The sequence below is a fragment of the Columba livia genome, chromosome 2, assembly GCF_036013475.1.
Source record: "Columba livia isolate bColLiv1 breed racing homer chromosome 2, bColLiv1.pat.W.v2, whole genome shotgun sequence".
Taxonomy (NCBI): domain Eukaryota; kingdom Metazoa; phylum Chordata; class Aves; order Columbiformes; family Columbidae; genus Columba; species Columba livia.
Window position 1 is genome coordinate 22,495,841 of NC_088603.1, and position 27,347 is coordinate 22,523,187.

The 27,347-nt window shown below is 41.0% G+C and overlaps 1 protein-coding gene across 1 annotated transcript in view; it reads left to right on the forward strand.

The window, feature by feature from the left end:
* The window catches only part of CUBN (cubilin), a 140,578-nt gene that overhangs the window by 28,857 nt on the left and 84,374 nt on the right, over nucleotides 1-27,347 (forward strand). Inside the window, exons 23-28 of the mRNA XM_065050909.1 lie at nucleotides 2,726-2,912; nucleotides 5,663-5,823; nucleotides 6,348-6,529; nucleotides 7,198-7,354; nucleotides 9,863-10,050; nucleotides 22,849-23,008. Coding sequence (XP_064906981.1) covers nucleotides 2,726-2,912; nucleotides 5,663-5,823; nucleotides 6,348-6,529; nucleotides 7,198-7,354; nucleotides 9,863-10,050; nucleotides 22,849-23,008 — 1,035 coding nt within the window. The remainder of the gene's footprint in view (nucleotides 1-2,725; nucleotides 2,913-5,662; nucleotides 5,824-6,347; nucleotides 6,530-7,197; nucleotides 7,355-9,862; nucleotides 10,051-22,848; nucleotides 23,009-27,347) is intronic.

Here is a 27,347-nt window from a genome sequence, read left to right on the forward strand (position 1 = left end):
TCTTTTGCCCATCTTGGGCAAAATCTTTGAAAGGGCTCAGTCTTTCCTGGAAGTGTTGATCAGGGTCTTGAAAAATCCAGACCACAATTTTTCAATAGGAATAACACAGTGTATGTATTTTATTGTCCTCAACTTCTTCACAAGTGGTAATTTGTTTTACTTTGAAATGGGGTATTGTGCAGTATTTTAAAAAATTTTATTTCGAGCAAAGACAGGAATGGAAAGTAATGATTGAACGAGGCTGAGCAAAGACATCAAAAAAAGCTGAAGTTCTACATGCACCTTGGGCATCTGCTCAGCTTATACTGAGTGTCCAGAAAAAGGCTCAATCAGCTGGTGACTGGCAACTTGTTAGACCACTGTAACTTGGTTATGTTCGATCAGGGTATTAGTCTGCCTATATATGCCTATAGATGTGTACACACCTCTATAGTGTGTGTGAATTAGCAGAAGACAGCTGGAGATTCTTCTTGAACAGCTGTACCCCGTGCTCCTAAGGGATTTGGGTCTGAAACGGCACAAAGGGCCTTTTTGTGCCTTCTTGTTGAAAATTAAGCCTGTGAGCATCTGCCAGCACCAGTAACAGAAGGCCCTGAAGTGCAGATGAGCTTTTCCATTGCCTGTGGAGAGGAATATACTTCATGTGATAGTTTCTTCCTTTTTATTGTTTGTTTTTTGTTTTTTTTTTTCCTAAACATGCATAGTGTTACATAAAGGTCTAATTGTTAGGGATCCCAGTTTTCCTTTGGCAGACCAAGACAGAAAGAAAACTGCCATTTTACATATGACACTATAGTTTTATTTTTTATTAATTAGAATGGTGGCAAATGATATGTATCTCATTATGGGAGAAAACAGGAATATAATTTTCTGCAGTATGCATGATTGCATGAGTGAGTGGTACTGAAGCTGGCATTTTTCTCTACTGTTGGCTATTACAATGGGTTACTGCCATTTATGGCATTATTTTTCAGAAGAGCAAACACACGCAGTACCAAAATCAGAAAGCAGATTGAATAGTTTTCAAAACCTCACACGCTGGCAAGGCAAGATGCGCGATTGTCCTTGACAATTGCCACCGCCTTCTGTTTTTCATAAGCTGCAGTAAGTGTCTTCAAACTAAACTGAATTCATATTTTTTCCAGGCATATAACAATTACATTACAGAGTTAGACTGCATTCTGAACTTTGGCAAAGAAGTCAAAGTCCTGTTTTTCTGCTAACTTTGCTAATAGCTAATAGCTTTCCTGCCCAAGCACCCCCCCAAATGCCATGTTAGTGAGGTGAGTGCAGAAGGGGAGTGCCAGCACTCCTGCTGAAAACAGAACACAACGAATGAATCCAGCTACCAGAAGAGCATTGGCTGACACAAAATGTGGGTTCATTTATGCTTTTCCTAATCATCATAGCAGCATCTAACTTGGATTTATTTCACTGTAGCCAGAAGTCTGACGTTTCTAAGGCAATCACTGTTCCACCTTTTGTATTTATCCCCCTTAGCTCATAAGACAGAAATGTGAAGTGTAGAGCAGTATAGAGGATCCAGTTTAAAACAGCACACTTGGGATATGAGTTTCTGTATGGATTACTCCTAAAAAAAGAAATTTTGGTGAGGGAGGCAACCAGGACAACTCTGTGGGATTTCTTCTTAAAAGGGCTGATAAAAATATTTTGGCTTCTGTGTTGCTGTTTTTACCCTAAGGGCCCTTATCTAGTACCACCATCAATTTTAATATTCTCCAGGCTGAAAGCTAGCATTCATGCTCCCAGCCTCTGAGTGGATAAGGAATGGCAGCATTGCAACATCTCTAACCATTAAACATGCATAAGTCAGGCACCTACCAACCTGCCATTCCCAAATCAGAAGGAAATAATTAGTTTAAAATAAGTAACCTAATAAATATGTGTACATTTTCATTTTAATTTTTATTGCTTTTTGTGTAATGAGCCATTAGGAAAAACTTGGGTCACATTTCTTTTTGACTTGTCAATACCAAAGTACAGTCCAATGACAGAAAATGATTGGCCTGTTTCTGTGTCATGTTTCTTTGTTCTCGTAATGGTGAAGTAGGAACATGAGTCTGGTAGCTAGCTTTGGGGCTATTTATCTCACAGAAAACATTTTCAACAGAGGTCTTCCAAGTGACCAGGTATGTAAAAAAACCCACAACATTAAATATATACCATTAAAAGCAAAAACATTTTAGTAGTTAGAATGGATATGGAGCAGACATAGAAATGACAGAGCTTAGACATGGAGGACCCGAGCTGTAATTTCATAACTTGCCCTTAAATTATTATGCAGTATATCATCTCCTCATAGTTAGAAACTGTATTCAGTTTCCACCACCACTTCTTTTCAGAAATTCAGGAATTCTGCCTTTTGTGTTGATCAAGACATCCCTTTCAGTTTTCCTTCTCTGCTTACTTGGGTTTTAGGTCAAAGCCAACTTAGGCAGCTGGAACTACTCTTGCATAGCCTGTTTATTACAGACACAGTGTTATGGTAAAAGCTGAACAAATTAACTCAAAAATAAGATTTTCCATGAAAAAGCTGGGTCCTGGTTTTAGTTTATAGTGATGACATTTAGCACTAAGGTGTGTCGAGGAAGAGTTATAATGCACAGGAGCACAGGATGTTTGCTCCTTTACTGGAAGCAGAAATTTCCTGTTAATTTTGCTTACACATTTAATTGATTCATATATGTCTCTTTTCTTTTTAAAGTGTGCTCACATGACTACAGTACTGAAACTGGTGTGCTAACATCTCCAAACTATCCCAATAACTACCCTGTCCGGATGGAGTGTATATACACCATCACAGTGGGAATAAACAGACAGATTGTACTGAGCTTCACCAACTTCAGCTTGCACGGGAATAAACGCTGTACTGAGGATTATGTAGAAATCAGGCAAGTCTGATTATTTCTCTTGTTCTTATTACTGTTAACAATGGAAGTTGTCCAAATCCAGTTAGGTATGTTCAAAAGCCATAGTTTTAACTATACACCTGTGCTGCCAATGTGGGACTTTGAAGGCCACCGTTTCCTCCTCCCACCCTGCTCTGTTGTCGGCTTTCCCACCTGGTAAATTCCAGTTCTCAGAGACAGTGAAGTGTGTAGACTGGTTCCCATGCACTGCATTCTGGTTGTTTTCCTCAGTGCAGAAACAAGAATTTTATTACCTGTTTTATGGCATATTCTCCATGATATTTGAAAAGTCATGGCAGTCAGGTGAAGTCTCTAGTGACTTGAAAATGGGGAACATTGCACCCATTTTTTAAAAGGGTAGAAAGGAGGACCCCCGGACATGTGCCCGGGAAGATCATGGAGCAGATTCTCCTAGAAGCTATGCTAAGACACATGTAGGACAGGGAGGTGATTTGAGACAGCCAGCATGGCTTCACCAAGGACACATCCTGTTTGACCAAACTAGTGGACTTCTGTGATGGAGTAACTACATGATCTGGACTTCTGTAAGGCCTTTGACACACTTTCCCACAATATACTTCTCTCTTAATTAGAGAGATATGGATTTGATGGGTGGACTGTTCGGTAGATGAGAAACTGGCTGGATGGATGCATCCAGAGAGTAGTGGTCAATGGCTCAATGTCCAGATGGAGATCAGTGACAAGTTATGTTCCTCAAGGATCCATATTGGGACCAGTACTGTTTATAATATCTTGATCAGTGATGTAAATAGTGGGATCAAGTGCCCCTGCAGCAAGTTTGCACATAACACCAAGCTCAGGGGTCCAGCTGATAACCCTGAGAGGTGGGATGCCATCCAGAGGGACCTGGACAAGCTCAAAAAATGGACTCCTGTGAACCTCATGAGGTTCAACAAAGCCAAGTGCAAGGTCCTGCACCTGGATTGGAGCAACCAAGTACACGTCCTTTCTGCTGTGTTGCTGTACAGGATTTGAACTTTGCAGTATCAGTGCACCCATTTTTGTCCTCATGAGTCAGCTCCCTAGATGAACCATGTCCGCAGAACACTAGTGTATTTTTTCACTCTGAGCATGCCATGTATTTCCATAACCTCAAGGAGAACCATGATAAAACTTATTCTGAACATTATACCAGATATTCTATATGGGTTATTATGCTGTAAGTAGTGTCTTATTTTTTAGAACCAAACAAAAAGCTGCCTGCTGAACTTGCAGTATTGAGATTTTAAATTCCTGTTGAGTTAGCTGTTTTTTCAGCTGTACATACAAACTGGAGAAAGTTATGAAAAACTGAAAGGCTTTTTCAATATTTTCTAAGTGTTTCATTTTTTCATTTTAAAACAACAATCTGAGATTAAATTTAATCTAACTTTATTTTAATGGTTAACACCTCAATTTGGGGTAGACCTGAATGATAACAGTGTTTTTTTTTCACTTTTTCACCTTGGGAACTGAAAACAGTGATTTATTGCATAAATCTATCTCTGTTGTCACTATGAAGAGCTCAGCAGCATTAAACAGGTTTTAAGATATGACCAGAACATTACTAAATGCAACCCAGCACATTTCTGCTGCCATAACTGGATTTCCAGAATGCCTCATCAAACCTGATACCTACAGTTAAATGGGGTAGCTAGATAAGTCTTAGGTGAGATGCCACTCTGGTTTCTTGTCCTGAGGTGTCCTCTGACAAGCTGCATTCAGTCAACTAAGAAAACTGTTCATCTGACCACAGCTGCAGAGCCCAAGATGCAAGTGAGGGGAGGTTCTGGCACAGTTCTTGAACTGCCAGTAACCTGAGACAGCAGCAAGCAGCTTAAGCTGGGACAGTAAGAAGACAGAGTAGCAAGTAGGAATTTCTCCAAAAGCAGGTATAAACCTGTGAAAGCATAATTGAAAGTATTACTGTCCACTTAAAAAGCGTAATATCAAGATTATGCTGATATTTAGAAACAAATGTATTTATTATTGTCCTAATGACCTCTAGGGTATTTGTAACATTAAAGTGTTTAAAGATAAGGTTAGAAAGCAATTGATAAGCAGGTTGTTGCTGCCTTTTTTACTCCCATGAAACATGCGCAGGTAGCAAACCAGAATATTAGATGTGCATCCTGATTCCAGTATTAGAAAATATTACTAGAAATATTACTTCATTTAAAAATAAGAAGTGTTTGTAGGAACAATTCTGAAAGATAAGAAAATACTTCAAAACATGCACCCAGAAATGGGTTCCCATTTGTGTGATGGCAAATACACCTATTTTTTCTTCTTTTCTTTTTTTTTTTTTTTTTAAATAGGTCAGCTCATCTGGTTTTATGTCAGGCTAAACAGTGAGAAGTGACCAAACTGTTATTTGTTCAAATTAGATTACCTTTGGTTACATCAATGATTTGGCACATGTATGATACAGAGATGCTACCTCTGCAGCATCCAGTCTACTTGAGAAACTTCTTGAGTCTGTCATTGTATTGACAGACTCTGGACATGCTGCTGAGATGAGAGACCAGACATAACCAGCAAGCAGGTGCTTGTGGTAGGACTTCTTACTGTCAAGTAGCAGGACTCTTCCACTATTTGGCAGCTGTATTGCTGGGGAAGGTGAAGAGCTAGGATTAGTCTTTCCCAGGCCTGAAAGAATTCCAAGACTTTTCATTTGTCAACATTCCTCATGGTTTTCCTGTTTGACCCAAAATTCTTCTCTATCATTCCAGAGATGGAGGCTATGAAACTTCTCCTTCTCTTGGAAAATACTGTGGTACAGACCTGCCTCCTGTTATAATCTCTCATGGTAACAAGCTGTGGATAAAATTTGTAAGTGACCAATATGGCACAAGAGAGGGATTTTCAGCAGAGTGGGATGGTACATCAGCAGGTAAAGTGACTGCATCAAGTATAAAGCCATTTTACACACCTCATTTTTTAACCGTCATTTGTATTCAATGTGTCACCTTTTCCCCCACATCATTTCTGCTTCCCATGTTCCACAATCTCTCTACTAATTATATAGCAACATATAGTCATGGTGTGAAGATTAAGGATACAACTTTCTTGATCCTTGGGCTTTCTTTTACTCCACAGGGAGTGATTACTATTCCCTTGATATAATGTAGCATCAACTTTCTCATATGTTTAGGAAAGCAGTAACCAATAATTTAATGGGCAGTTTTCTATCTGAAGATCAGCTATCTATCAGGAACACTCTTCAGGTTAAATATTTTTAGGAGCTATGGGCTCTCTTTTGCTTACAACACTGTTGGCTAAATTCAGATTTTTGGGTCATCACTGAAGATATTCTTGGCATGTGAAGGAGGTCAGTAGCATGAATCTCACACATCATGTTTAATTCTCTGCTCTTCGAGGTGTTAAATGTTACTTTGGTTTCTTTGCCATTTTCAGGTTGCGGTGGGACTTTGACAACAGCTTCTGGTATCTTCATGTCTCCCAACTACCCTATGCCATATTACCACAATTCGGAGTGCTACTGGCTGCTCAGAGGAAACAGAGGAACCCCATTTGAAATCCAGTTTGAACAGTTCCATCTAGATTATCACCCAAAGTGCAACTTCGATTATGTTGCGGTATGTACCCTGTGACGCTTTGCTACGTAGGAGTCAGCTGAGTATGATGAGTACACAGGCAAGGAAAAACACATGGCCCCGGCCTTCAGATGTTTGTAAGTAAATAGATCCAGAATAGAAAAGCTCCATGCTGACACGCTACCTTCATATATACAGAGCTGTGAGAGGTAAAGCAGCAGTGCCTGTGCAGCTTCTGGTAAGAAAAGCATTTGTGTCTAGATAGAAAGGCCACTGAAAGGAGGGCCACTCTCTATAGCTTTTAAATTTGGTGTGTTTTGGACCAAGGCCTTAATATGCTCTCTGAGTAAATTACAAGGAAAAAGGCACAACAGTATCAATAACACTATCGTTAATCCCAAATTTCATATTTGAATTGTTGCAGAAATTATTTGAATATTTTTAATAGAGTCAAAATGGAGCGCAGATTTCTCCTCTGGGTGAGTAAGCCCCTCAAAACCCATCAGTATTTGGTTACTGGCTTCCTACTTTTCCACTGATTTGCTTGTTTCTGAAATACCTGTCAGGCTTCCTCTCAGCAGGAACAGAATTTAACCTCTTATATACCCAGGAACAATTTCCTAAGCAGACATTTGTGAGGGGGAAATTGCTTTGATTTGTAATGTCATCGGATTTATTCATTTTTTTTGTTGTTTGATTTTTGTTTGAAGGTATATGATGGCAACAGCAGTAATGCTAAACAGCTAGGTAAATTTTGTGGGGATCAGATACCACAAATCATCCATTCCAGTGGAGACACCGTGTATGTAAAACTAAGGACTGATAGCAGTCTGCAAGGTGGAGGCTTTTTAGCCAAATACAAACAGGGTAAGTAAGAAAAAGATGAGAAGAACACGTTTCTACAGTTCAGCTTGTTCGTGAAACTGCTTCTTGCAGTACTTGATCTTACCTATTCAGTAGCAGAGGACAATGTATATTATTGACGCAGATTCTCTAGTCTGCTACAGTCACAAAACACAGAGAGCTAAAATTATCAGCCCATCTATGCATGGTGGAGATTATCTCCTTCCTAGAAGAAAGCTGATGAGTTGGCTCTGCTTCTGTCACTTGCACCAGTGGCACTTGCCACTCCAGATTTACTCAGAATAACAAGAGCTGGAAGTTTATAACAGGGCATATTGAACTATTTTTGCTTTTCTGCTCAGCTGACTTTTTAACAGAGAAGGGAGATGATAGAAAAAGCTTCTCTGCTCTTCTAGCAGCTTGCAAGGCAGAATGGCAAAGGACAAGTGAGTTACTCTCAGTCATCCTGGATCACTGTGAGTGCTTAGGATCATTTAGCCTTCCTGGAACAGTTCAGAATGTTTCATTACTTTATATCGTATAGTAAGGGTCACATCTTTCTTGCAAACATTCTTTTTGTAAAATAGTTCTACCCCAGAAATATCAGAATAATATTTGGAGAAAAATCCAAGAAGATACATGACAAATTAGAGTTCTTTTGTTCTCAGTCATAACCTTGAATATTGTCCAGTGTTCACTTTTCTTTTTATACACTCTAGCACGTGTGGTTAAATACATATTGGAAGATGCAGGATTTCACTACATACAAAATGATTTGCAAGCATTTTTGTGTACTCTAAATATGACATGCCCAAGTAACAGAGATTGCTGTAAGTTTATAGACATTAAGTTGTCCAATGTTTGGTAAATGGATTTCGAAAACAACAAAGCTATTCACCCACATATGGCGCATGTAATAATTCGAAGAGTGAGGGAGCCTTGACTCCCTCATTCCTTAAAGACATCACAGATTCATCTACCATGCACTTTTCAGACTGCAAAGTCAAGACAATGTATTAGAAAAAAGGTTCCCCCCCTTTCATTAATTAAACAGAAAGAGCACTTTCAAAGCACTCAGATGTAGAACCTGAGCTATCAGATAATGTGATCTACACTTCACATTCATATTTAATTCCTGAAGATGCATCAGAGAAAGCTTTCAATGTCTTGCCCAAAAGCTAAAATTATGTTGGAAGTAGTGCTATAAAATAAGGAACCTTAGATGCCCGATGCATTTATGTGTACATGAAAGCAATGTAACGATGAACTGGAAAACATTGCAAAGGAAAACATGGTATCAAGTTAACATTCAAAGGCACCTTTGTGTCTGATATGTTTCTAATAAAATCCTGATGGTAGGGGGTAGCAGCTTTTACCCATCTTGCATTCTTCAAAATCCATTTTGTGCTCTTCATCCTGTCCTTTCAAACAGTTCTGTGCTTCAGCGTAGCTTTGCAGACAAGCTCCACTCCACCTGACCCTGACCTTCAGCTGTATTCTGAGCATTTTGAAGTCCTAAAACCACAGACCTTGCTGCTTTGCAAATCATTTTGAAAGAATAAAAAAATTTGCAGGAGGTAGGTGTATCATCCCTAGTTACAGACAACAGAACAGTTGTGCAAGTGAATCTCAGCTATTTCTGCTGTTCCAACACTGCAGATTTGCTGTACAAAGCCAAGAGCCTGCCCAGCTCCATGCCTCCTGCCCACTTTGCTGTGCATTACCCTGGTCTGCTCCCGATACACATCGTCTGCTGTCTCCAGACAAGGGATTGCACACATAGATATTTTCTGTCTTTAGCAAAAGTTCCATACAAGAAAATGAGATTTGCTGACCTAATGCCATAATTGTTATTTCATTCTTTATCTAGTTTAGTTTCTTTTCCATTTTCTCTGTACTTCAAGGAAAATTCTTATTATTCCAGGTGAGCATCCAGTTCTTACTCTAGGATGTTATTGGATGACTCACAAGGAAAATCATAGCTTCTTTTTAAATAATTTCATGATCACTTCAAGTTCGCGGAGCTTAGAAAATCAAATACAAGTAGTGTACTTTCCTTGTTGTTTCAGCCAGGGATTATTTTTTTTTCCAGTTTGCTGAAATAAACCACTTTGATCCATTTATCGAGCACCCTCTCTGAATTGTTTGAAATCACAGGGCAAATATCTAGTAGTTAAAAAACAATAAACAGAAGAAAACATGTTTCAGGAATAACCACGTATTTAAAACTAAAGAAAACTGCCAAAAATTATGTATATTACATACACTGATGACTATGCAAGTGTCAGAAAAGAAGGACATAGTAGAGCTGAAGGACTCAAGTTTGGAAAGTCTGGATTTTGTTTGCAACATATGCAATGTATTCTTCAATAGGTCACAATCATCTTTCTGTATGATTTCTCTTCTCTATTCTGTGAATAAAATATTTCTCACCTTGTAATGCTACCTGTAACTTCAATTAGTATTTTTTTTAGATATTGGGTTAATAAGCACTGCACAAGCATAAGTTTTTTTAACTTCTTTTTTTTTCAGTTTGTCATGATGTACTGACTGTTAACCGTAGCCATGGCATACTGGAAAGTTTAAATTATCCAAATAATTACCCATTACATGAGCATTGCAACTGGACTATCCAAGCTACAAAGGGGAACACACTCAACTACAGTTTCACAGCCTTTGATTTAGAAGATGGATCTGACTGTGACCTTGACTTCTTAAAGGTATGTACCCAGATTCTAGAAACAAGAGAAATCAGGTCTTCTCCAATACGGAAAAACAATAAGGATGCAGAAGATGAAGAGGAAATTTACCTTATCTACGCCTAGCCATTAAAAGTCAAGGGTTAAGTCCAAACAATTTGTCCCTATTTTGCCCATGATCAGTAAGGAGGGAAGTGGTGCCAGAGAGCATTTCATCCAGCCTGAACACCGGTGTCTGCAATAGGGAGGATGAATCACTTTGTGAGTGCTTAGATTTGCTACAAAGCCTCCAGCTACCACCTCAGATTAGATGCACTGGCTTTTGTGAGTGAAGTGAGATGTCATGATTCCAGGTTCACAGAAAGAAGAAATCCTGAGATTAGTAAATCGATTACAAAAGGGCAATGAGACCAATTATTTTCCTCTTGTCTTCATCTGAGAAGAAGTGAGCAATGTTCAAAAACCTTAAAATGTGTGATTTCTACATTTTTAAAGGGAGGGTTGCTTTGTCTCCTGTTTTATATCTTCCTTTTCATAATTAATCTGCTTCTTTAAAGGGACTGAAAGAAACTGAATTCACCCACAAACAAAATGAGAAATTTTTAGCCAAATAAAACCACCAGTTTAGCTAAAGCCAAGTGCTCTTTATTTTCATTTCCTCAAAAATTTTATTTATAGGACAACCAAAAAGATATTTTCTCTCAGTTTTTTACTTCATACAGTGGGAAATACTGTGTAGTGGGGATTATTGCTATACTGAGGATTATAATCTCCTGTCTACAATTTTGCTGTTTCGCTGAACTAATCCATCCTTCAGATAATTACCTTTATACAGGATGACAGCGTGTAGTCCCTGTGCTCTACTTACATTTTGCACAAGAGGAATTGAAATTTAGAGAAGTGTTAGAGAAGGCTACTTACAGCCAAGGACGGGCTAAGGAACAGTCCCCTCACTGGTGGGGATACTTACTTACACTGGGGTCTTGCAGAAAGTCCAGCCACAGGCCTGATGATGGGCTAATCTGTTCCCTCTAGATGTTCTCCCTTTCTCCCTCTACCTCCTCACTGTGCCAGCTTTCACAGCTCAAAATTGGTAATAGACTGGCAAAAGTGATGTTCTTCCAGCTTTCTTCTCTTGGTGGCCAGGAATGGAAAGAAAGAATAGACATGTGAAAAAAACAAGGGAGCACTGTATTGAGAACTAACTATTAATCCCTGGTTCATTTTTTGTGAGGAGACTGAAAAAGAAACATCGAAGCCAAGCGGCTAGGTCAGTGCTAGTCTCAAGATGCTGAAGCCCTTGATCCATGAAAAGCAGGAGCCCTGCACACAGTAACCAGCCAGTGGAGGCACAAGAGACTTCCCAGAGGACACTATTCTAGATGTAAGCCAAGGCCAGAGGAATAGTGCCAGATGCAAGGACCTGATCCAAAGCAGTTAAAAGAACAGAAATAAAACATATTAGAAGGAGTGAAGAGACAGGGAGAAGAAAAGTACTTGCCCTCTTTGTTTTAACAATTTTTCAGTGCTTCCAATCAAAGAAAATACAGACTGAAAGAAGTATAAAGAGGAAAATGCAAGGGAAAAACAGGATCATAGAAGTGTGTTAAGGAGGCTTATTTGTAATTCATGTGACAGTACTTACAAATCTTTATCCAAATGCCATTAAGAAATACCACTTGGAAAAGATGTTCTCACTTGGTTGTTGCATGCTGCACAAATATGTGCCATAGTGTAAAAAAAGAGAACAAGGTTGGACCAGCCAGGGAACTGAATAGTGTTTGCTCCCACCCTGTGTCTTGCGAAAGGGGAACATGTTGGCAAGGCCGTGAGTGCTCTGTGGTGTAGGGAAAAGGCAGAATAATCTGGAACAAGTGTGTAGTCAACTTTCTAAACTGATTGTAGCTATTTGGGACTTTTCTGTCTGAAATCTATGTGGAGTCTGATGCCACTGCAAATTTGGTAAAAGGTTAATAAAAAAAGTAAAAAGACTCATAGCTGTTCACCTAAGATAAGTTCTTTTCCGTCACGTGCTAGTTTTGAGATTGTTTTATTGCAAAGAGGCCTGAAAGGGGAGAGCTCTGATGCCCTGGCTAAGTATAACACTGGGAAAACAGAGGTATAATCCTGTTTGCTGTAGTCCAAGAGGGTGGTATGTGGACCACGTCCCAGAACCCTTCGCTGTTTTCTTGGAGGAAATGAGAGGCTGCTGCTCAGACAGTTTCCAGGTAGTTGCACACACAAGCTGGAGTGGCCACTGGTGCTGACCAGGTGCTCTTTTTCCTCAGGTGCTGTTAGGTGCCCTTTTTCCCACCTTATTTTGGGTTTGGTGGCAGCAGGTCTCCCACCTCAGCCCACTACAGCAGGCAGCAATACATCTTCTTAGCTCTGTGGCAGCCCAGACAGTAGCAGCCTGGTGCTCTGTGGCAGAGAGTTGGTGACAATATTTGCTGCTACTTGCTGGGAGGCTGGGAATGGGAAGGGCAAGAGTTAACTCTTATGTTGGATTAGGTGATGATCACAGTTCTGGTGGTAAAGGGAGTAAGGGAAAGGGATATGTGATGGAGAAGGAGAAGATTAAATGTCTCAGAGGTGTTACGGCAGAAAGCTGACCTGCCTGAGCAGAATAAAAAAAAAATTAGCAGAGCTGCTTATAGAAGTCAGTCGGAGAAATAGATTTAATGCATCTGGACATATTTTTATGACATTGCAAATGTCTCAAACTAGAACTCTGATTTTTTTGAAACTATTCTGAAGGAGAAAATCAAGGTGCTTGGTGGGTGGGGACAACTAGACTGGGCAAATTGCATTCATGAGTACTGCTGGACCTGGCCCACTGGACACTGTGGTTTTAGTCCCAGCCTCTATACTAGAAAAGGGCTTATTCTTCAGCTTTTACTTTAATTATGACTTACACTTCTGACACAAACCCACATGTAGTATACAAGAAAAGCATTTTGCCTTGTGACTAATTTAGTCTGATATACGCAGAATATATTAATTTGCTATTTGCTCCCTTACTCCACTTGTGAGTCAGAAATTAAATACGTAGAATAGTGACAAAAGCAGAAGTTTCTACACACAGGTATTCCTAGTGGTTGTCAATTACCAAAGATATTATCATCACTTAGAACAAATAACTGTTTCAAATACAGGGCAAGGAAAAAAATAGTCAGATGTCCAAAGAATACAAGTAAGTGCAAGTACAGTGCATGGTTGTCCCAGACTGAAATGCAGTCACAGCTGTACAATGAGAAGCCAGCCATGTATTGCATTACCTGTTTCCTCTTCTCCTTTGATGATGGGATGCTTCTTGTGAGCCAGGCCGTTATTTGCAGCAGCTGGCTGGTGTTACTCATGGTGAGCAGCATTCCCTCTCCGCAGGGAGCCCTGAGTGGCTCTGACTCAGTCTGGCCTTGCCAGGGCCCGCATCTCTGCCACTTCAGCACGTACAACTGTTTATACCTGTGTCAAGTAGGAAGGAAAAAGCCCTCTTCTCACTGTGTGGCAATTTTCTGCCCCTGTGTGTAGGTGCCAGACATTGGGAAGGGTCAGTGTGGGAGGAAAGCAAGCTGCAGCTTTTTTATAATGTCAGTCTTTAGCATGGATCTCATATGAGCACTTTCTCAACAAACGAGCAGTGTTCAGTATTTCATGGCCTGTCAGAAGATGTTGGCTCATTACTAAAAATGTTCACAGGGTGTGTGACATTTTGGAAGGAGTTTTACAGTGGTTTCAAGAATATGAGATGAATTGCTTGTGATAAAGACACGTACAGAAGTGGCAATGCCACGATACAAGGCACACCTTGTATGCTATTGCAGGCTGTTACTCAGTGATGCTGCACTAACTGTAATTAGATTGAATGCTCTTTAAATTATATTGTGTGCTGTGGCTTGGCTTAATAACCTAACATTAGTGTTTCTAGAGGAGTCACCAGGCTGTAGCCAGTGAGATATTGCAGACAATGACACAGAAATGTCATTTCTTCATCTACATTCATCAGGTTATTAGTTGAACAAGCATATATTTAACTTTCTGTCTTTAATGATGAATTACCTTCTTATTTAGTATGACAGAACAAAATCTCCACAGTGGCAAAGCTATTTTATAAGTTAGGAGAATGTCATGTTATTGCCCTGAAGATCAGTGTCTTGCAGTAGGACTGAAATATACTCCCTTCTTATCCAAGAAAAATATCGTTTGAAAACCATTAATCTTTCTGTCCTTCAGTGACAATCGCCCTCCGTGTTCTGCTCAGAAAGTACAACCTTCCCTTGAAGCCCGTCTGTGTAGCAGCTGCTTTTAAGGAGCATAAGGAAGACTTTGCCCAGCCTTTTGCAAGATAACACCAGCCTCATAAGCAGATAGCAAAACTGTGTCATGCAGCAAGACATTTCAGAGCTTTCTGTTTGAGTCTCAGCCCTTTGGTCTGTGCAGCACCTTAGTCTGGCAGCAAGGATGGAATTAGCATTGGGTTACTGTGAAAGACTGTCTCATGGGGGCAAACTGCCTGATAGCAACAGTAGCCTTCCTTCTGCTGCAGGGCAGGACAGAATTCCTCTCTTGAACAAGGTTCTTCCCTTCTTGCTTACTGGCAGTGTACCTCAGCAGTCCAGACTCTTCCAGCGATTAGGCTCAGAGTGGTTAAAATACCATTGCACCTTTATTTGTGGAATATTATCAAATGAGTACTGAGTGTGGTAATTAATATGGCATCTGCTCCTGAGATCTCTTTCGTTTCCTTCTGGTGGTAACAGGATATGTCCTTTTTTTATTATTATATTTTAAACCACAGTAGCATTCCAGGAATGTGCCATAATATCCTTTCTCTCTATTTGGGAATACTGCATTAGATAATTGTTGCTTATACTCAGCTGGTTATCCTCTTTTTTTATTAGCTTGTCATAGAAAAAAAGGAAAGTTTGACCCTGTTTCTAGTTTTACTCTGTTTTGTACTTGCAATTAGTAAATAAGCTTAAACCATATTAGAAGATTAACATTATTACATTTTATTTATGAGTATGTCTTTTTTAAGTGCTGCAGGAATTCTCCAAGCACAGAGAATGGGTTTGCTTATGGCCATGCATTGATTTACAAAATGTCACCGGTAGTACATCACCCCGGGGAAGCAGATGATACATTAAATATACCCATCCAGGTTCTGCACAGAGACATCAAATTACAGCCTGCTGGCCAGACTGCTGTGGTATCCATTAACGTATTACCATGCAAGCTGGCAGCACACCAGCCCATCCCTGAATTCCTTCAGGGGTTTATGGGCCTCCACAAGAAATCCTTCGTGTAAGACTGCGAGGATAAAAGTGATAATTCTCCTTGGGTTTCTGTGGCAGTCCTGGCCATTAGTACAGAAGGAAATCTTAGCCCTTGCACTGAATTTCAGAGATACAGATACTCTGAAGGAGAGTATGGGGTCAAAAACTACCCACGCTAGACAAAACTGTCCCAGGGCTCAGATTTTTGTTTTCCCAATGGCTTGCATTGCCAGAATTGAAGTGCACTTTTGCTTTGCTGTTTGAAAGGTTACTTATAAACAGAATTACAAATGCACACAAAATCTCCCACCCCTAAAGACAGCTAAATTTGCCAGTGATTAAAGGGTTTCATGGTGCCTACAGAAACCTCAGATGACAAGAAGCACGAGTGAAGCCAGCACAGACTCTGCTCTTGGACTCACAAAATGAGTCAGACGTTCATAGACCCAACGTTTTCCACACCCTGCCAGCTCAGAGCAATGTGACTTTGCCTGTACCTTCAGGACAAAGCTCTGTACAATGAAGTGACCGTGAAATACCACCATATGACGTTAGTGTGCATGCCCCTTGTTGAGAAAAGGGCTTTTGGACTCTTCTAGTTGCAGCTGTGCACAGTGTCTGTGCAATGAAGTGCTTTATCTCACTCAGCACAGGCATCATGATACGAAATGATATGGTGCTTGGAGAAACCCCATCTGAATTGGTGAAATCTTCCCTTCAACAAAGAAAAGCCGCCAGATGATTCAGAGAAACTCACATCAGCCTTTGAGGAAGATTTTGTCCTTCACCTCCCCATTGTTCCAATTAGCAGGCAGTTTTGATTTCCTGAAAACCTAATGGGCAGGAATATTTCCCTTTTTTCTTTTTTTTTTTTTCCCCATCCTTATTTGCCAGGACCAAGCTGCAGATCTCCTCAGTTGCCATAGTTATACATGATGCAAATTTTCTTGAATGAGGTGATTCCCAGAGAGGATCCTGCCCTCTCTGGCCTCTGATGGTGTCAGTGTGATGTTGCTCATAGTGGCAGTTCAATTCAGCTGGGCTGGCAAAGGACATGAGGAGCAGCACTGAGCCCTGCATGCCGGTCACCAGTGCTGCAAACTGCTCAGACCCACCCGGGCTTTTCAGTGTAGATGCACCTTCTCCATCCCACTGAATGCTGTGTCCCCAGGCACAGCCTCATCTCTTTGTCAAAAGCTTTTTCCCCAGCAGCAGCTTTCTGCTTAAGAATAACTTGGAAATTTTATTGTCCCAAGCTCAGAAGCAGTCCTTCTCCATCCACCATGGATGGATGGATACTCACTGCAGAGGAACCTCCCTGACACCCGAGGCATTGAGGAAAGGAGGCACTCCACCAAAATAGCTGCAGCCTTGTGACCAGGCATGTGCAATCCCGCTGACACAAAGGCGTGGGTCCCCCTTTGGTTGGCAAAGGCAGGAGAGATACTCATGGACCTGTTTGGGTGCTGGTCATGACAGCAAACCTCTGCCTCTACCTCGGGGGAGACACGGGGTCGGGACCAGGACTCCTGGGCAGCCTGCATTTGCCCCAGGCAATGGAGCAGTGGTTTGAGGTCAGAGCAGAATCGCAGAGTGCAGGGTTTTTGGAGGCAGCCCTGCACCAGGCTGCTGTGCTTTCAGCTCAGCCTGCTCCATCCAGTGTGAGTCCTGGGTGAGAGTCCAGGACTGCCCTGGTGCAGGAGGCTGGACACCTCCACCCAGACAGCACGGAGATTGGATGGAGGTGTTCTCCCAATACGGGCTTAGGGATATAAAAGATCATGTTGGACAAATACAGTTTTGAGTGCAGGTCTTGGAATTGACCAACTAGGTGGATGTCTCCTAGGCATTCCTTTCTTAAACAGCAGTTGTTTCCTACTCCTGTATCTAAAACAATTTTAAAATTTCATCCAAAGATAGAGCCTGCATTTCTTATGATCTTATAACAAATGCAGAGTCTCCCTAAATCAAATGATTGTTTTTATACAATTTTCAGAAAGAAACCTTTCCTAGAAAGACAGATCAGATTTGCCCATAGTTAGAACTTCTTGTTTTCTTTGAGAAGGTATTAAGTGGTAACATAAGAGATGAAAAAATATTTTTTAAAAAGATCACTGATGTCCAATGTGGAATTTAACTTTGCCTGAAAATTTCAAAGGGCTCTGAGTATTTCAGCCCCAGATTATGAGATACAGCTCTTACTTTTAAAAAGCTAGTTATTTATACATTTCCATATGTTAGATGAATCCCAGCAAGATTAACTAGTGTGCCTATATATCTAGAGATGCACAATGTCAAACTCCATTCTCCTATGAAATAAAATGATTAATTAATGAAAATGTGTAATTGCGTAGAAAGAGCAAGGAGTTTTATCAAAGGTCACATAGGGCATAAACTTATCTAAATAATCATACTAAAACATTAGTTAGAACATTTTTTAAGGTGAACCCTTTTGTGGTAACAATTGCAAACACTTCTCATCATGCAACCATAAACATAACCTTATTTTGTGCTCCTATTTGTGCAGAAATAGCAAAGCTCCACACAGTAAATCACTCAAAGTCTTAAGCTGCCTTTGTTTCTCTGAAAACTATGTCTCTGTGGTGCTGTGCTAGTGCAATGTGCTACATCCTGGGGCTGGAGTTTGTTTTTTTCTCTGGTTGACAGATCTGCAGGTTCTCAAGCTTGCACTCGAGCTCTTCTAGAAGGAAATGTGTTGCTTGGAAATGGAATATTTGTGTTAGTTCTTGCTTTAAGGATTAATCATGATCTCACTTTGGAATGCATTCTGTTACTTAGATGATTATTATATTGTCTGTTTATTGCTTCATTTTGTTTTCTGGTAACATATTTGTTGCAATGACATCAGAATTTCCTTTTCAAAAACCAACTCATTCAGGAAGAGCTGCTCAGATACCTGTAATCACTGCCTCTAGTGTTTCAGTCAGTCAAAACAATTCCAGATCAGGTTTCCCACTTCTGAGAGGAAAGGGATACTTGTGTGTGTCAGAAAAGCTCTTTCAGGATGTCCTGGAGGCTCTGGCGATGGGTGGGACGCTTGCAGCTATGCTGGTCTGATCCCAGGCACAACCTCCTTTCCTCAGTTCTGCAAATACAGCCCAGGGCTGATGCTGCTGGTCCCTGTAAAAGGGCATTCGGACTGCAAACAATTTGTTTAAAGGCTCAAATTGAGACAATTATTGATATAATTACTCATAATTATATAATGAATTAATGACATGTGACAATAGAATTATTTACAGTATCATAAAAATCAGAACTGCAGTATTCACAGGACGCATTTTCCTCTCAATGAAACTGAAAGTTTGTCTTTGAAGACTCCATCATCTCTGGATCAAGAGTTGTGCTTAATAAGCGTTGTGCTTAAATAACATATGTAAGCAGTTTTTTTCCAGAGCAATTTAGGCTGGGGGCTTTCCTTTCTAATGATCTTCCTGATTGAAAAAAAACAAGAAGAAAAAAAAAAGTGTCTTTTCGCAGAAATAAAGTTCTCCAAGAGAAAACTGAAATTTTGCCCTATAAAAAAAAAAAAAAATCAGTTTTCTGCCAGGAAAACTGAACAGATGGAGTCCCACTACCTGTCTGGAAGGCTCTTGTCGAGAAGGAATAAGCTTCACAAGGTGCTCGGCTAGGAAAATGTCCCTGCTTCAAGTATGCCCAAATAGAACATATTCAAAGTTTGCTTCCTCCCATTTGTTTGAGATTTTTATTTCTTTCCATGCAGCAGAAACTCCATTTTTCCAGTTAGCTCCGTACTTGAGCCCTTGCTCTAGTTGTGGCAATGAGCTTCTCTGTGGCACAGGTCATGCTGCTTTGCTTCGCTCCTCCAAAGACAGGAGAACAGCTGTGGCCTCCAGAGCATCATTCATGGTGTCAGCAACATACTTCCAGGCTGAAGAGTCAGAAAAGCCAAAATTTAATACCGGTGGCCATGGTGTCTCATCTGGGAGAGCTACCCAAGCCAAACCTTTCCTGCAGCCTAGGCTGGTCCTGCTGTCCCACTCCACTCCAATGTACAGCAGATGATTTTCAGCTGCCACTTTGCTTCAGGGCAGTCCCACAGTCTGATTCATCCCTTAGAGAGCTAGTACCTCCCCTTTTTACTCTTGTGTCAGCCTATACGCTTGCTCCTTGGCAGCCTGATAAGGAGTTTCTAGTAATGGTTATTGCGCCCATGCCTAATAATTTGCCTGAAGGTACCGTACCCTCACCTGGGCCCAGTGCCGGGGTGCAGGCTGATGAAACAGCACTTGGGGTGCTGCTAGGCAATTGCCTCAATTAAAGAGGGGGGGCTAAGAATATGAAATGTTCAAACTGTTTGTATGTTTTGCCGGTTGGTTTGTCTGCCAAAATCAGTACAAAGCCCTTGGATTTTCTGATAGAGGCTAAAAGGTCTGAAGAAATAAATAAATTATGGAACAAATATCTTCACAGAAAGGGAGCAACCACTTTCTTCCCAAGGAGTAGCTGAGAGGAAGCTCATTCCCCAGTTCCTAGAGTAAGTATGCTGCGGGAGTGGTTAATACACGGCCCCAAGATTCAATTGTCTTGCATAGACAAAGGGAGTACCTTGCCTCATATAGCCTGGGGAAGAGCCTTCCCTGGATTTGCAGCAGTTTAGGATAGCACAGCTGACAAAGCAGGCCCTCAAACGAAACACTATCTAAGAGATCAGAAGAGAAATTTTGGCTCATGAGATCTGCATTCAGCTTCAGTTTCACTTGCCCGTATTCATGTGAGAGCAAAATGTGGTTTGAGAAGTTCAAAATGCCCTGTGAAAACACACAGCTGTTCTCTTCATTTGAAAATGAAAGACAGCTCAAAAAGCCCCGCTGTAATTCTAGCGGCCGCGGTTCTGCCTCTCTCAATGAGTTACAGCTGGCCAGGCACTCGAATTTCCTGCGAAGCTGAAGCTCCGCTCTGAACCCAGACCCACGGGGCAGCGCGGCACGAAGGGATTGCCATAGTAACCATTCTTTGTGTCTTGAAAAACTGACGGACTGTTTTCAGGGGAAATTACACAGTAATGTGACATTTGCTGTCTTAGATAAAAATAACACTCCCTTGACGAATCAAAGTTGCAGGAAACCCATGAAGGTTGTTTTTTTTTGTTTGGATTTGGAAATTTGTGGGTATGATTTAGTCCACAGTTCTTTAGAATGTTTTTTCATTTGTAATCACTATGGCTAACAGTTGATCATTGAATATGTATCTTTATGCAGTTTTTGCTCCTATTCAGAGTATAGCTTAAGAATCTCCCTGTTGATTCATTCTTCATCATTCATATTTTTCTGGTGTGAGATTTCCATGGCTTGAAGCCACAGAAATGTGAGAAGCCTATACCACAAAGCTGTCGAAGGAAGTAGTGCTATTAAAAATCTAATTGGATCTGACTTCATTGCATTTTGCTGAACTTAAGCCATAAAAGAATGTGTGAAGCTCTCAGCACGGCTTGGAGGAAGGTCATACCTGTGGGCATGGGACAGCTCATCCATCTGTCAGGCAGTCCTTCCAGCTTTACATTTGGAAAGAATACATATGGATGTTCAGCTTCTTAACATCTGATCTGTATGACAATTTCATATCTATTATCAAACACATCTGATTAAGGCTTCGCAGGAACTACAAGCAATGGGTCTCCAATTAGAAACATTCAAACTTCTGATTTCACCTAGAGAAATCATACCAAATGGAGTGAGAGTTCTCAAGTTCCAATACACTTCTCATTCTATTAGAGGACTGAAACCCGAAAGGATCCATGGTTACAATTGATAAAATAGGCCATGTAATATTACCATAGAATTATTCCTGCAATTTGTGCCTAACTTCTGGCTGAACTACATTAAAAATCCAACTAGACTGTCTGCTGGAAGATTTGAAACCATTTGAGTAGATTTTTTGGCCTGGACTATGTATTAAATCAACTAGAAGATTTCTGAAGGTTCTGCAAGACCAACATCTTGAACAGAAAACCTGAGGGTTTAATTAATCATTTCCCTGTGTGAGTCTGCTAGAAAGTGTGTGCAAAAATTAGTAGCTAGCATGTTTAATCAATATTTGCTGTAATATCATATTTCCATTCTATGGGCATTGAGTGCAGGAGAATTCTTAGTGCAACCAGAGATACTTGGAAAAGAGATCTGAAGGGTGAGAAAATACAAATAAACTTTGGCTGCTTTTCTAGAGATCATGCATTTGATTATTTGTATAGAGACAACTTTATGGTGATGGTTTCAGAACAGAGAAAAGTTTTTGTTGAGATTCTGAAAGGAAACATGCCAAAAATCCACAATGAGAATTTTCAGACGTGGTTTGTGTGCCAGTAATTTGCTGGGTGGTGTAAGGAAGATGTGCTCTGTGAGACAGAAGATCACAGAAGATGGACTGTGGCAAAGCAATATAAAGCACAGGAGTTGCTGTCTTTCATAACTTTAAGAATCAGAGTAAGAAAAATAGAAATAATAAGACAACTTTTGACTTGACAACAACTGGCAATCTGATATCATAAGTCAAAGGCAATTTAGCTAAAATGTCTCGTTTTTACCAACTTTGCAAAAATTGTACTCCTCACCCCTGAAAGATTACACTGAGCCTTGGGATATTTGGTGAGGAACATAGATGCATATTGTGTGATTTACTGGATTGGAAAAAAAGTCACAAAATTAGAATTTGAAAGACCCTTTAAACCTGTTTGGAGACAACTAATGTAAAGCATGTAAGCATCTACCGTCACCCCATCAAAACACGTGTTAAGTATTTTTATTTAAATGTGAGTATATGAGTCACATACAGATTTACACACAGGAATATTTCTTCAGCCTTTTTTTTTTTTTTCTTTGAGTGGTGCTGTTTTAAGAGTAGGAGGGAGAATTTCATCAAGTGTTTCTAAGTACAAAAGTTCAGAAAGTGTGGCTCAGTCCACTATTCCTTCAAAGTAGGACACTGGTATAAGACCATGAAACAATAAATAAAGACATGTGAAGTTTGACTTGTGTTTCCTAGGATTTACTTTGCTTTTGGTTTCCAGCTTGTCCTCACTACTCTGGAGGCCCTGGTGATGCTGACTGGTTTTCTGCATCACAAGTTCAGTCAGTCCTGAAATCACCTGAGTGCAGTCTTAAAGAAATGAAGATGTGAACAGAGTCGTCATTGAGTGGGTTGGAAGCACTGAGCGTGTTAGACGCACACTCAGATCAGACCTGTGACATCCCCTTTTTCTTTCTACTTCAGTTCATTGCCATTTGCCCTTTATCTTCTTCCTCAGCAACACCCAATACACACCAAAACAGAAACAGCAAAACCTTCCCACTGTACACAGTGTCCAGCCAGGTTTAAAGACATATTGCAGTTATATTTGCTCATCATTTCATCCAAATCTTTCCACACTCTCCAGAGCTCATATTGCTGTGCAGAGGTGGCCAGTGCAAGAAGTCTCACTGCTTTTCCTTTGACATCCTGTACAAAACATTAAGAACTGGGGAGCTGCTTTTTACTCACTGGGATATTCTGTGTTTCATTTCAGCTTTATGATGGGCCTGATGTACAATCCAACCTGATAGGCACTTTCTGTGGACAGTCTCTTCCACTGGCAGGGTCCACTACAGGGACTAGCCTGCACGTGGAGTTTTATTCTGATGGCCTGTATGCTAGAAGTGGGTTCCAAATGCTGTGGCAAGTTAATGGTAAGTTAATGGGGTTTCCTCTGGGCAGGTGTGTTTTCTTTCTTGTATGTGTAATGGAGTCCCAGCTTATGCCACCCTATCTCAGATAAGTAGAAATAACCCATTACAAATCTAAAAACATTGCATTTCCTCATAATTCCTCAAATACTTTCCCAGTGGATGTTTCTGCACATACACACCTTCAAAAAGCATCTGATCAGAGACTGAGAGCTGTTGGTGAAATGTGCTTTCATTTGCAGGTGTAGGCACAGGGATGAGGGGCATCTGCAGGATTTCTGTACTGACCAGGAGAGATGTGCTACTACAGCAGAGCTGTGGGTGACTTGGGCTTTCTAATGGGAAGCCCTAAGCCCTCACTTTGCCCCACTCCTATAGACTTGTGTTTTCTGTGCAGGCTTCTCTCCAGTTTTCTTTAGTGGTGTTTGTTTTCTAGGGTAGCACGTTCACTTCCATTTACCCCCCTCTCTCCTCTGCATGAAATCACATTGGTCAGGATGTGCTTTGGGTGTTTTTCTCTTGTACTTGCATGTCACAAAGACTGTCACAGGCCTCATTAAATAGGCAGGCATGCACGCCAATTATAAACAAATCTGTTAATGACTGAACAACTGCAAACTGTTTGCAGTTTCTTCATAAGTGAGCCTACAAATGCAACTTTTCCACTCTGCTTATTTATCAGCAATATTGGACTGTAACAAGATTAAATCATGTGCCATTGTATATCCCATCAAAGAGGAGCCAACCTTGAAAATAATTAAATTGCCACAGTTGCCCCATCTGTCTAGTCAGTTCACACCATTCAGCTCTGACAGCAATGTAAAGCAGCTAAAATCGGCTGCCGAGGCCCCGCTGCGGGTTGCTGAGGTGTACGGTGTGCTACACACCGCTTCAATAGGAGCTTCTCTGCGCTACTGCAGACTGGTGGCATTTGCGGGCTCTCAGAGGGCTCTCCTAGACTAGACAGTGGTGTTTTGCATTCAGCAGAGGTTAAGGAGCATTTCTGGGCAAAGGAGGGCCGTGTGTGGGAGAAGCGAGATGTGTGGCAGGGGGAAGCAGGGGAAGTGCCGCAGCACAAAGGTACGCTCTTGTGTTTCGAGGTGATGTCATTCTGCGACTGCACAAAAGAAAAAGTGGAGGCTTTTATGCACAGCCAGATGACATCAGCTCCCTACAGTAGCCATGGTGCTGGGTTAACTTGCTTTTCTAAAGCCCTCAAAGCTTTCCAGAATCTGCCTGCGTGGTAAGCACTCTTGTGCTTTCCCTCCACGTTCTCCCCCCAGCATTTCCCGGACTGTCCACCCCTTTCCCATCCCCCCACACTTCTTTTTCGCACTGGCACATTCACTCTGTGTCAGCCAGCACCGCCCCTCTGATCCTGGTGACTAAACTGCAGCCTAATACTGCGTAGGGCCCAAACTGCTACTTTAGGGCTGTGTCTGAGCAGCAGAGCAGGAGCTGTGGGTTCAGATAGGGCTGGCTCCTCAGGAATGTCATTGCTGGCTTTGAACATCACAGCTGCAACTCCTGACAGCCTGTAATACGAGTAAAAGTTCCTCCAGAGCTCACCACAGTCATCTTCTTGCTCATTGCAGGCACTCCCACTTTTTTGGTGTCATGCACAAAGATGGGTATTCCTCTTACCCTTGTTGTCTATGTTCTCTGGGCATAAACGGTAGCCCTAGACTGGACAAAATTATATATGTTCCTGTGGTTAGGGTGCTATATTTACTTCTTCCTTCTGAAAATCTTTCAAATGTACAAAAGAAGTTCAGTGAAGAAAGTCCCTTAGTCCAGGGGAACTCATCAGGAGGTGCAGCTTTGAGTTGGGTATTTCAGAGTGAAGCATTCAGGTCCCTCCTTCCCTGAGAGTAGATCTGTAAGAGAATCTAAACCTGGATCTGGTAACATCTCACCTGGCAAGAAAATAACAAGGCTATATATATCGCTGAGACAGAGCTTTTACTTCTGCTCAAGTGACAAGTGTGTGCTCTGGAGTTCAAGCTGCTGCAAACTATTTCTCAGGCTGTCCATGTGCTCCTTAACTGGCAGCTGTGAAGCATCTATGAGATATGTATCAAGGACATTCACGTGCTTTGGTGATTAGAGAGAGCAGCACTTACATTTGCCCCCATGTTCCCCATACACTTCATTTCAGACACTCTTTACAGCAGCTTTGCTCATGGTTATGGGGTGATCACAAAAAGCCCAAAGCTTACCTTGTTGATAACTGGTGTGAGGAGCCTCTGCTGCCACACGACACAAATTTGCAGTGTTTTGATTTCAGACATTTGCATCTGATCTTTTCAATTGCTGAGCTGCTGCTGCTTTTCAGTTGCTGAGTTGCTGAGCTGGGTTGCTAGAGGAAACCCAGTCTTTAGGCTTTCCCAAAGACAGAATTAGTAACTGATCTTGGTACAATGTGATTATTTATGCTTAAGAGTGCCCTATATCATTTTAACTTGGATGGAAAGCTGTAGTGCAAAGAATTCAATTTAAAAGTGGCTTTAGTTCTGAAATAACACTGTTCATCTAAGGGGCTTCCATTGATGAGGCTGGATTTAGAACTGATTTGCTAAATCACTAATATTTTCTTCTGCAGCCAAGTCCTGAAGAGGCTTATTCACCAAAGGAAAGCTGGAATCTGCAAGGTGCTCATTCCATTCATGTTGTTTATTAGGAAGCTTAATACAGGCAAATACATTTTGGGGCATATATTTACCCTTTGAGAAAGAACAAACTCTTGGTAACAGCCTGGATGTTGCAAAGATGGCATGCCAATTGAATCGCTTTCCTTAAAAAAAATCATGAGGCCAGAAGGGCAAAGGTCTCTCAGTGCAAAATTACACCAGTGACAACTGTCACTATCTGAGAAGACACATACTTCCTAGACCCGTCACTTACCTTATTAAGCAATGTGCCTGTAGGAGGTGCCTGCTTTATATATATATATATATATATATCTTTATTTCATAGGAAGCTGACTCATTATGCCGCTTCATTATCAGTAGAGCTTATTAATTCAGTTGGCTCTTCTCAGCATAGTCAAAATTTGAGCCTGGTATTCTGTTTTCTGTGACACATTAATTCCACCTTTAAAAAAGAAGCAAAGTGTATTGTTGAGAAAATAATTATGTAGCCCTGAAGTATTGTGTTGTTTTTTTCCTTCACCATCATCTTCTTTCTGTTGGATTTCCTTAAGAAACCATGACTGATGGGCAGGATGTGGAGAAAGCCCACTTGGTTTGTGGGAAGAGAAATTTTCATTACTCTGGGTCTGTATTTTCAAAAGTTGAAAACTATTAAAAGGCATATAATAACTAAAGTCTGGGTTTCTCAGTGTATATACCAGGTAAAATGTGAAATAATCTGTCAGTTCTTCAGGAAAACATACCACAGAGGTGTCCAACCCATTTTTGCCAGGGGCCACATCAGCCTCGCAGTTGTCTTCAAAGGGCCGAGTGTCATTTTAGGATGTATAAATGTACATCCTAAAATGCACATCTTAAAATGACACTCGGCCCTTTGAAGGCAACCGTGAGGCTGACGTGGCCCCCAGTGAAAATGAGTGTGACACCCCTGGTATACCAGAAGCAGAGATTAGATTAAAATGCAGAAGCCATTCAGTGCAGACATTTGCCAGGCACCCGTTAGGATTGCTGGAGAGCTTCTTGTATTGCAGGTCAGTGAGCAAGCTGGGGCCCAGACTTCCTAAGCCTGACTCAGAGCTCTGTTCTTCAGTTCTCATGCAGTCTTTGACAAAGTGCCATTCCTTCGGTTTTCAAAAACGACTATTCCTTTTCAGTGTCTTTCTGTCACATTAAGTCTGAGGATGCACAGGGTCTGATCTTTTGAAGTCCCAAGCAGTTATTTTGAGTTGTGGGTGCTACCATGTTCAGAGCAGGCTTTTTTATTGCAGTCTGGTTATTAAAAACATAGGCATGTTCTCTGTGAGAGCTAAGGATTAATTCATTTCTGTTTCTTAAGCAATCTAGCCATCTCCCCACCCCTCAAACTAATACATAAGAATAAGGGCCGAAGTTTTCTTAAACTGCTTGTTGCTGAACAGTTCAATCAGTGTCTGAGAGATAGAAGATAGCACTTCTTTTTTTTTTAACGTCGAACACTGCCAGCTGATATGGCTGTTCAGTATCTTGGAGAATTCAGCTCCTGTTTATGTGCCTAAATTTGCCTTTAGGTCTTTGGGTGCCAGTAGTCTACCTTTAATATCCATCTTACTGATTTCAGATTGGAACATGTTGAAGCAAATACTAGAATTCAGGAGTCTGATAAACAATGATGATCAAAGCTACAGAAGTGATTAACAAATCAGAAAAACAAA